The sequence below is a fragment of the Macrobrachium nipponense genome, chromosome 40 (genome assembly GCF_015104395.2).
Source record: "Macrobrachium nipponense isolate FS-2020 chromosome 40, ASM1510439v2, whole genome shotgun sequence".
Lineage (NCBI taxonomy): Eukaryota > Metazoa > Arthropoda > Malacostraca > Decapoda > Palaemonidae > Macrobrachium > Macrobrachium nipponense.
Genome location: NC_061101.1, coordinates 3,473,988 through 3,485,319, shown reverse-complemented (window position 1 = coordinate 3,485,319; position 11,332 = coordinate 3,473,988). Strand labels below are relative to the sequence as shown.

Here is an 11,332-nt window from a genome sequence, read left to right as displayed (position 1 = left end):
AAATGTATATACACTGAACGGTGCTATTATGTACGTATCATAAAGGATAATTTTGAAGAATAGAATGGAAGAAATCAAAGCAAAAACTGAGCAACTGATTTATTAAAAGTCTATAAAAGATCATTTAGGCTAAAAAGCAACGAAATATCAAAATAATAAGCGGGAAATAATAAATAACAATGCGAACCATTCTCTGTTGACACAGAATTACAAAAGCAACTGCGAACTAAGGTGTGCAGTTGCAAAGGAAAACTTAAAGCAAGTCATACCCTTAAATTGACACAAATACTGACTCGAGTTGCTTGTGCCAACTTCAAGTACCCTCCCTGCCAGATTGAGGGTCTAAATCGAGAAGTGTGTGTAAAGTGTTAAGTTGACTGTGGGGGACCACGTATTTTCGTGCAAGACCCTAAGGTTAAAATGCTCCGGAAAGTTTTAAGTCGGTCCATAGGGATTAGTGAGAGAACAGTCCCCCATACGGACAGGCCTGCGCGAAGCTTCGCTACGTCAATCAGTTTGTAAGTTCTGTAGGATACTAAGCTTTGGTTTACGTTCGTACCACAAATTGGCCCAGGTTCAGTCTTATAATAACAGTTCCTTCTTTTTTAATTAATCATTTTTTTGCTATGGTCTCGCTCAATTGTTAATTCCGACCCCCCCAATATTGTTACTAATTAATAGGTAGCATATGTGCAATTAGTATAGTAGTCTATCTCTTCATTCTTAAACTCGTGTTTGTATATTATATATATATATATATATATATATATATATATGATATATATGATATATATATACATATATATATATATATATATATATATATATATATATATATATATATATATATATATATATATATATATATATAGATATATATATATATATATATATATATATATAGTATATATATATAATATATATATATATATAGATATAGGGAAATATATTATATATATATATAGGATATATATATATATATATATATTGAGTATATATTTATATATATATACATTATGTATTATATATTTATATATTATTATATATATATATTTATATTTGATATATATTTATATATATATTTATATATTTATGACGTAGGTTTATGAACTATCCAAGCTGCAACTGTAATTTGGAAAGCAAAATGCTTGAAGAACTTGGAGTCACAATAGGACAGGAACCCAGTACAGAAAAGGAAATTGAGAAGAATAAGTGTGAATGGGAAATAGCTAGCATAGAAAAACAAGGCAAATAAAATAGAATAATGACAACTTATTAATTTAAATTTACCCTCAGCCTCCCAAGATCTCAATTTTTCCCAACAATAAGACAGTCATATCTCCATTTAATTTGAATTTTTGGGGGCTCATTTTTTACTATCACTTTTGATGTTACTCAGTTTTTCCTTTTCATTTTCTGTATATTGCTGTATACATGTATTTGATTGCCCTTGGCATATGTTACAATATGTCACTTTGTTTTTATGTGGTATTTGTACCAGTAGAAGGTCTCTAGTTTAGCTATGTAAAGTGCAGTGGCCACGAGCCGCCACTGGACTAAAGTGTATTTTCATTTTTGTGTACTCGACAGTTAAAGTATTTTTTTATTATCCTAGAAGTCCTGTGCTATGTTATGGATGAACTAGCATGTACTTACATAACCAAGAAGATACTGTAGAATAATTTTTTTTTTTTTTTTCAGACTCAGAGCTCAGCTTATCGATGGCAAGAAGGTCGCGGGGGAGATATATAAAGAGTTATCAGCAGAGGTTCAAAGTATGGTAGCTAGTGGTAAAAGAGCCCCCCATTTAGTCTTAGTACGTGTTGGGGGAGACCCAGCATCTGGAAGTTACGTTAAAAACAAAATGAAGGCAGCAGAAAAGATTGGTAAGATTTTATCGTTGATACCTTAAAGGTAAAATGTGGTAGAGTTGATTTATAATCATTTTATGACTATCATGTATTTCATGATTGTTTTGTACATTTAATTATTCCAAATTAGAGGAAATCACTTATGTTTCTTTTTTAAATTAGTACATTGATATTGTGAGAATAAAATAGATTCCTAGAATTGTTTTGCTTGGTATTATTATTTCTTTTTTTATCCACCCTATTGGCTTCTCCAATAGAAAAGGAGTAGAGAATATAGGTTTGATAAGTTTCTTTTTCCAGGTATGCAAAGTACAATTCACCATCTTCCTGAAGATACCAGCCAATCATCATTGCTTTCTCTAATCAATGAACTTAATGTGGACCCTGATGTGGATGGGATCTTGGTGCAGGTGGGATGAGCAGAATAATTTTACATTGGACAGTTATATCCTGTGTTTGGTATGATATTGAAAAATATAGATGAAGTAAGCATACAATTTTAAAGCTGTGATGCATGAACAGACTTTAAGGTAATGAGATTGTGATGAAACACATTTCTATAAAATATTGTCATATTGAGACTATCTCATGATACTGTAAGGATGACAGTAGTCACTTTCAGCCAATCAGAGTCCACCTTCTGAGCACAATTTTGCACAATAAAGAACAGGTCTCAGTCATAAAACAAACATATGTGAAGCTATGGCTTTCTGAACTATATGTATAAGACAGTAAAGTTAGGTCTAGGTACTAATTAGTGGCACTAGATAACATTGGTGTTTGTGGTTTCTATTGTGGATTAAATTGTTCCAGTTGCCTGTGCCACCTCATATGGAAGAGAAAGTAATTTGTAATTCTGTTGTCCCTGAAAAAGATGTTGATGGCTTCCATATTACGAATATTGGCAGGTAAGTGATGGTGAATAAATGAAGTGCTTATGTTTAGATGTGATTGCAAATCATAGTTTTATATTATTTGAATGGGAAAAAAAAATGGTTATTTTAATTTTGAAGATGTTTTGAAAAAATAGTTTGTCAGAATTTGTTCTTTAACCTTTTGAAACATAAATCTCTCTCTCTCTCTCTCTCTCTCTCTCTCTCTCTCTCTCTCTCTCTCTCTCTCTCTCTCTCTCTCTCTCTCTCTCTCTCTCTCTCTCTCTCTCTCAATCAGTCATGATATGGCAGGGCATTAAATTTTATTTTTTAAAGTTATTTTTTAAGGAAAGAAGTTTGCTGTGTTGAAGTTAAAGTATTATAAACAAATTCATGTTTATTGTGGCAGTAATGTAGAAAGTGGTGTGAGTATATGTTTAATCATTATGGAAATAAATACAGTTCATGATATTTTATCATTGCTGTTGAGAGAAACATATACTGTATAGTATTTAGTTGTATGGTTTTTTAGAGTGCAAGATCCAAATGATATATAAAGTTGACATGGAATGAGCCTAATGCATAAAGTATTCATGTCTGCATAACCCATAACAAGAAAAAAATCATCATTGAAGTATTGATTCCATGGCAAGTGTATTCTTTGTAAAGATTTTTTTCTATTTTGATAGTGTTTTTGTAACCCTTTATGTAATGAATTGCAGCAGAGAGAGCGACCTAATTAACTGCAGCGTGATGCCTCTTTTGTTTTTGCGAAGTGTACATCATTACTGTACTTTATGCATTCTAAATAAAGCCCTGTAAATAGGCTTTGCTCCATGTTTAAATGAATAATCTGAGATTGAAAGGGACAGTCAAATGGAATTAGGAGATCTTCATATACTATTATTAATATTTTGGTGTGGTGATTTTGTTGCAGGTTTTGTTTAGATTTGGAGTGTTTTGGTCCATGTACTCCTTTAGGGGTCATGGAGTTGATAAGACGGTATGGTGAGTGTATCAAAGTGAAGTGCATGGGATTGGATTTGTTGTCCTTTTAAATCTTGAGTTACCTGCTTCATTTGGTTCTTTCATCTTGGTTCCTGTCAAGCAAAATTTTTAAGGTGAAGATTTGAGATTGAAGTTTCCATGGTGAGGAAAGGCTTGCACACCCCATGTGTTATGTGTTGTAGATAGTCACATGGGCTGCAAAGTTATTTCATGTAAAACTTGCTTTAGAGGAAGTTTCTTTCAACTTACAATGGAAGCAACAGTCTGGTTTTTTGTTTTAGTTATTCAATATTTTAACATAAACCCATTACTTAAACAATGCCTGTTTTATGCATCACTTGAAATCCCCCATACATCATTCCACTGTATTAAAAACAAGAGAAAGGTGGTCTGTTAGGTTGGCGTATGTGCATGCAGTCCCTAAGGTCTGTCTACAAATGGGTCAGCTCTTAAAGATTACTAGTTAGTGCCAAGTGGTAAGATTAATGTGAATAATAAAATTTCTAGTGAAATCTCAATGTAGGTTTGGTTTTTTGCACACACTCATTTTTTCAATCATGTCTGTCTTCTGCATGCCTACATATACATTCAGTGCTAAAGTGCTTCTTGCCACTGTCAGCAGAGTCTTCACTTTTCTCAGCATCTGTTTTCCAGTGTCATCCCCATCTCTTGTCACATGCACTTACAGCTGCTTATGTGTTCATCTTAACTTCTGCTGGTAGTTTTGTGCCTTCCTCTAGTTGCTCTTGCTCTACTATTTTGTATTGCATGCTTAAATCTTTCTTGCATGAATAAGCTCTTGCATTGTCTTCATTCTCATGTTTGTTCAGTCACACACCTGCATCCAGCCATGTCCTCAGTTCCATTATCACCTGCTTCAGTCATCTACCTCACCCATGAACTTACAAAGATATTTGCACACGTGGGTCATTACTTGTAGAGATATACAAGTGCTATAAAGAGTACCCTGAGCATCAGTCAGGGGCTCCCCTGGACCTGGTGATGTAATGACTTTGTTCCTGAGCTCTTGCAAGTTGGCTTCCTGCTAGGCACGCAGCTTTCAGCATCTCCCTACATTAGTCCTTTTCAAGAGGTTAGTGCATCATAAACTGGTACTTAAACCAGTCCCCACACCCAGCCTCAGGGTTCTGTTGTAGCTGGATCAGACTACTGAGATCAACTAAGCTTCTAAAGCACTGAGGACCTATGGACTGTATACATGTTCAACCTACTTGAGCCACATGATCTTATTTTTTCATTCTACAGTGGAATGATGTGCAGGATTTAGTTCAATGCATGAAGTAGGCTATACTAAAGTAATAGGTTTTTATAAATAAAAATTTGATCATAGCAACCCCATCAAATATATTAGCCCACTTCACAGCCTGCTGTTATCCGCAGAGTCAGTTATTGTTCACAAAGGAAGGAGAGCACCCTCTTCCAGCACCAGTGCCATTGGATGCCACAGGTATCTATCCCGCAACCACCTCCTGTTTTGCGTGTGGTGAACTGGAAACTGCTCTAGATTTCTTTCGGCTCTTTTGTTTAGTTAGAATTTGGGCTTTTTCATATCCCAGTCACTTTTCTCCTTTTTGTAAGTGTAATAGGTTAGAAAGAAAGTGTTATACTCTGTTTCAATAGATCTTGCTCCTAAGCATATATCTCTTTCCAATAGATCCATGGCTCCTAAACCAGAGTGTAGAAATTATTCAGTGATTGTTTAATATATTATTATGTAAAGTATTTACCATACTTGATAAATATCAGTATTTTAATCACAGTATTTTCATGACTCATCAGCGCCTTGAGTATGCCTTTTTGAGTTTTAAGAATCTTTAACCTTGCCACAGTATTTTCCAAGAGCTTTCCTGGATCCATGAGCCCTTCACAAACAATTTGGAACAACCAGCGACATGACATTCCCCCAACTCTGATTCAAGTGTAAAATTGGCTAATGACGTGGTATCTTGCAATTGCATGTTCATTCTACACTTTACACAGAATACAAGGTGGTTGGAGGCAATAGGGCTCGGGTGGCAGTAATGTTATAAGAAAGTGCTCCTCATTTTCCTTTTTGAACAAAAGACTGGACTGGGGATCATCGCAGAGCCGGGTATGTGTATAATATGTTTAATGGGTTTGCAATAAAACTGTTTGTGGTAAAAAGTTTTTCATACAATCAACTTACCTGTCAGATATATACATAGCTAAGACTCCGTCGTCCCCGACAGAAATTCAAATTTCGCGCCACTCGCTACAGGTAGTCAGGTGATCTACTGGCCTGCCCTGGGCGGCAGGACTAGGAACCATTCCCGTTTTCTATCATATTTTCTCTGTCGCCGGTTGGTATCAACATTGTTGTTTACTACCTCCTGACTAGAATTCGTTTTTCAAGGCAATTGATCTTCTTTCATCGGACTTTTTATTTTTGGTGACGTACCATGGATCGTTGTTTTGGCATTCGCTACTGGGACTGGATTTGGACTTGCTTTTGATTTTTTGTTTCTACAGAATGTCTGATTCAAGTGTTAGTGTGAGAGTTTGTGTGAATGTAGGCTGCAAGGTGAGGATACCGAAGGCTTTGGTTGATCCTCACACTGTATGCCGTAAATGTAGAGGTTTTGAATGTTCTTTTGACTAACACTGTCATGAGTTTGTGAAAGGTTGAGTGTTGAGGAATGGAAGACTCTAACTTCTTATTTGAAGAAGTTAGAGAGAGATAGAATTAGAAGGGCTGCATCTAAGGGTGTGGGTAGTACAAGGCCTATTGAGCCTTTTCCTGATTCTAACTCTTCTGTAAACCATGCATTTGATTCTCCCTCTTTATCAGGGCCCTCACAGCTTTGCATTCAGATTCAGCCTCGGAGATCGCTGATCTGAAGGCTACACTTCATAGGATGAAATCCAAAATGGCTGCCCTGAAAGGTAAGGATAGTGAAAGTGACGTATTTTAGTGAAGTGAGTGCCCCCAGTGTTGTGGAGGGGGGGCGTTCTGACCGTCTCTGCGACGCTCCCAGGCCTAGACCTCTTTTAAGCTCCCAAGCCCAGAGGAGAAGAAAGTCGAAAGCCTTACGGAGGTTGTGGAGAATCCCCCCGGTCAGGCGTCCTTCAGCAGGCTCTGTAGCGCAACAGAACTGCTCAGGACCGCTTTAGAAGGCATCCTGCCTGAACTCTGCTCATGTGACTTGGGGTCTTTCTGAGCTTGATCATCTCCTCAAGGGACTCTTCCATGTATTGGAAGTATTCAATTTCCTGGATTGGTCCCTTGGCGTGATGTCCAAGAAGGCCCATGACTCGGAGGGCCTCGATCCTGAAGTTCTCCTCTGTAATCTTGTCGGGTATAGACCAAGGTGTACAGGATGGCTATTTGGAGCGGGACTCTTGAAGAAGAGGGCCGTTTTTAGCGCCTTTCTGACCAAGGCGGTTTCGCACTCACAAAGAGCAGCTTTGATGTTTGCTCCCAGTTCTGACTTTCTGTTTTCCCTTCTCAGTTGGTGAGGACATTTCCCGTTCACTAACTGAGAAGGCGACCCAGGATCTCTCCTTCAGTCTTCCAGAAAGAAGAGGCCTGCGGTAGTGGGAGAGAAAGAAAGGGGCGAGTTACGTCTCTTCAGCCCTTTCGAGGAGGCCCTCCCTCCAGAGCTCCTAAAACAAAAAGGAAAGCGCCTGAGAGGAGAGGTAGATCTTCCTTCCGTCCCTTTAAAAGGGGAAAGTGATGTAAGGATCCTCCAAACACCAGTAGGTGCCAGGCTCCTGGGATTTGCGGATGCCTGGGCACTCATCGATGCAGACGCTTGGTCGATGTCTGTGATAAAGAAGGGATATTACATCCCCTTCCAGGACAGTCCTCCCCTGACTTCAACTCCGCGGGAATTGTCCGCCAAATACAAGGACCCTGTTCTGAGAGATACTCTTCGGCTAATGGTGGATCAGATGTGGGACAAGAGAGCGATAGAACTAGTGCTGGATCAAAACTCCCTGGGGTTTTGCAAAAGCCTTGGGGGGCTGGAGACCAGTTTTAGACGTCAGCGCTCTGAACAAATTTGTTCAGAAAGAGAAGTTCACCATGGAAACTTCTGTGTCAGTCCTTGCGGCTCTTCGCCAAGGGGATTGGATGGTTTCCCTGGATCTCCAGAATGCCTATTCTCACGTCCCGATTCATCCTTCGTCGAAGAAGTACCTCCGTCTCATGACGGGGGAAGGATCTACCAGTTCAGGGCTTGTGTTTCGGGCCTGTCCACTGCTCCTCAGCTCTTCACAAGCTGATGAGAAATGTGGCGAGATGGCTTCACCTGAAAGGTGTCTATATCTCTCTGTACCTAGACGACTGGCTCATCAGAGCCAGATCAGAGAGACAGTGTTTGGAGGACCTTGCCTTTGACCCTAAACCTGATCAAAATCATTGGATTACTCGTAAACCTCGAGAAGTCTCAGCTGATCCCCAGCCAGAACTTGGTCTATCTGGGGATTCAGATGGATTCTCGGGGTTTTCGAGTATTTCCTTCTCAAGAGAGACTCGTGAGAGGCTTAGAGAAAGTCTCTCTCTTCTTAGGGAAAGAACGTACTTCGGCGAGGGAATGGTTGAGCCTTCTAGGGACCCTTTCCTCGCTCGAACAGTTCTTTCCTCTAGGAAGACTTCATCTTCGTCCTCTTCAGTTCTTCCTCAAGAGATCGTGGAACTGGAAGACAGGACTTCTCTCAGGACAGTTTTCCCATTCCATGGAGATGAGACAACACTTGGAATGGTGTTGCCCCCAACTAAAGGAGAACAAGGGTATTTCCCTGGAGATTCGGAAACCAAGCCTTGTATTGTTTTTCCGACGCGTCGAAAAAAAGGTTGGGGAGCAACCTTAGGAAAGAGAGAAGTGTCAGGCACCTGGAATGCAGTTCAGGTGTCCTGGCACATAAATTGCAAAGAACTTTTAGCCGTACACCTGGCTCTAAAGAACTTCGAACCTATAGTGACAAACAGTGTAGTCCAAGTAAACGCGGACAACACCACCGCCCTTCGCCTACATTCGGAAGCAAGGAGGGACACACTCGTTTTTTTTCTGTACGAGCTCGCAAGAGATCTTCTACTTTGGACCTCCCAAAGGAACATCTCCCTCCTGACGAGGTTTGTTCAGGGAGTAAGGAACGTGAGGGCAGACAGGCTTGAGCAGGAGGAGCCTAGGTCCTTCAACACAGAATGGGACCCTCCACTCAGAAGTTGTCAGTCTTTGGTCTCTATGGGGGACTCCTCATGTGGACCTGTTTGCCACATTCCTCTCAAAAAGACTGGAAGTCTTTTGCTCAGTGGTAGAAGACCCCAGAGCTCTAACAGTCGACGCCTTCCTTCTAGACTGGTCCCATGTAGACGTCTACGCATTTCCCCCATTCAAGATTCTGGGACAAGTACTAAAGAAGTTTGTGGCTTCAAGGGGACGAAAATGACCCTGATAGCCCCCTTTTGGCTGGCACAAGATTGGTTCACAGAGGTAGTGAGTGGACAGTAGACTTCCCCAGATCCCTTCCAAGAAGGATGGATCTTCTCAGACAACCACACTTCGAGAGGTATCATCAAAACCTCCCCGCTCTCGCTCTGACTGCCTTTCGACTATCGAAAGACTTGTCAGAGCGAGAGGTTTTTCTCGCAAGGCTGCAAGCGCGATCGCTAGAGCCCGCAGAGCTTCCACTATGCGAGTCTATCATCTAAGTGGGAGGTTTTTAGAAGATGGTGTAAGTCGAAGAAGTTGTCCTCCTCCAGTAGTACCTCTGTGACCGAAATCGCCGATTTTCTGTTATTCCTTAGAGAGGACTCACATCTTTCTGTATCCACTATAAAGGGATACAGGAGTATGCTTTCGGCCGTCTTCAGGAATAGAGGCTTAGAGCTTGCAGATAATAAAGATCTACACGATCTTATAAGATCCTTTGAGACCTCGAAGTCTAAGAATACATCTCCTCCTAGCTGGAACCTCGATGTTGTCCTGAAGTTCTTGTCCTCTGAAAGGTTCGAACCTCCTCATATGGCCTAGTTTCGAGATTTAACACTAAAAGTGTTTGTTTCTCTTGTCACTGGCGACAGCCAAAAGAGTTAGTGAGTCTGCACGACCCTATGATATAAAGTAGGATTCAAACGAGACTCAGCCATCTGTTCGTTCAAAGCACTGTTTCTGGCAAAAGAACGAAAATCCTTCTGAATCCCTGGCCTAAGAACTTTGAAGTTAAAGGCTTATCGGGTCTCGTCGGTAGAGAAGCTGAAAGGTCTCTTTGCCCTGTAAAAGCACTAAAATTCTACCTACAGAGGAAGAAACAGATGGGAGGTTCTAGACAAGGTCTTTGGTGCTCTGTTTAGGATCCTACAAGACCTGTCCAAAAATGCTTTAGCCTTTTTTGTAAGGAACGTCATTACAGACGCTCACAAAATCTGCACTGACGACTCTTTTAGACTCTTGAGAGTAAGAGCATGAGGTGAGAGCAGTAGCGACGTCTCTCTCTTTTCACAGAAATATGTCGCTAAAGGAATATCTTGGAAGCGACATGGAGTTGGAGGTGCAACTCAGTGTTTGCATCTCACTACTTGAAGACGTTCGTGTGACCTACGAGAAATGTTTTTGTTTTCTCTGGGTCCTTTCGTGTCCTGCGGATACGATTCTGGGTATGGAGGAGCTAACACCCAATCCTTAATGGTACGTACCGTCTATTAGATATGTTCTAGACTTTCTGCTGACAAAGTGCAGACGTCGCACTGGTGGCCAGTCACTATTGTTCAGTAAGGAACATTGTGATATCTTATAGATGAGTATCATTATTTTTTGTTTTTGGGGGGGAAATTATGTGTGTGTGCGTAAGTTGGTTTTTGAGTTATGGTTGTTGTGAAGAGTTTTGGGGATAACTCGGAACATTTTTTAATACTAACACGGTGGTTAGGATCAGGTGGTCGGGATTGGTTGTGTGCTCCTTCATAAGGTGTATTGTCATATAAGTGGATCAGCACCCATTGACAAAGTCCTTTCAGGCTCTGCCGAGGAGTAAGCGGATAACGACCCCATCGGCAGACCCACAAGAAACTCTTGGCCATAGATCATATATCTCGCTAAGTTTCTTGAGGTGATGCAGACTCCTGGGCAGCAGCCACAAAATCTACCACCTATCAGGTAGAACCAAGGTTTATTTATACCTACAACATATGTTGTTTACCTGTCTATTCCATAAGTAGCTGTCTCTTACCCTCCACCAAAAGGGTGCCAATCAGCTATGTATATCTGACAGGTAAGTTGATTGTATGAAAATGATATTGTTATGATACAATAAAGTTTCATACATACTTACCTGGCAGATATATAACGATTAATGGCCCAACCCAGCCTCCCCGCGGAGACAGGTGGAAGAGAGAAAATATGATAGAAAACGGGAATGGTTCCTAGTCCTGCCGCCAGGGCAGGCCGGTAGATCACCTGACCTACCTGTAGCGAGTGGCGGGAAATTTGAATTTCTGTCGGGACGACGGAGTCTTAGCTATGTATATATCGGCAGGTAAGTATGTATGAAACTTTGTATTGTATCATAACAATAATCATAGACAATTTTTTTTTCACC

At 40.3% G+C, this 11,332-nt stretch overlaps 1 protein-coding gene across 1 annotated transcript in view; it reads left to right on the top strand.

Annotated features, from left to right (window-relative positions):
• The first annotated feature begins 248 nt into the window (after nucleotides 1-248).
• LOC135211890 (bifunctional methylenetetrahydrofolate dehydrogenase/cyclohydrolase, mitochondrial-like) overlaps nucleotides 249-11,332 on the top strand; it is an 18,932-nt gene continuing 7,848 nt past the window's right edge. Inside the window, exons 1-5 of the mRNA XM_064245113.1 lie at nucleotides 249-518; nucleotides 1,702-1,886; nucleotides 2,172-2,281; nucleotides 2,685-2,779; nucleotides 3,681-3,751. Coding sequence (XP_064101183.1) covers nucleotides 421-518; nucleotides 1,702-1,886; nucleotides 2,172-2,281; nucleotides 2,685-2,779; nucleotides 3,681-3,751 — 559 coding nt within the window. The 5' untranslated portion in view covers nucleotides 249-420. The remainder of the gene's footprint in view (nucleotides 519-1,701; nucleotides 1,887-2,171; nucleotides 2,282-2,684; nucleotides 2,780-3,680; nucleotides 3,752-11,332) is intronic.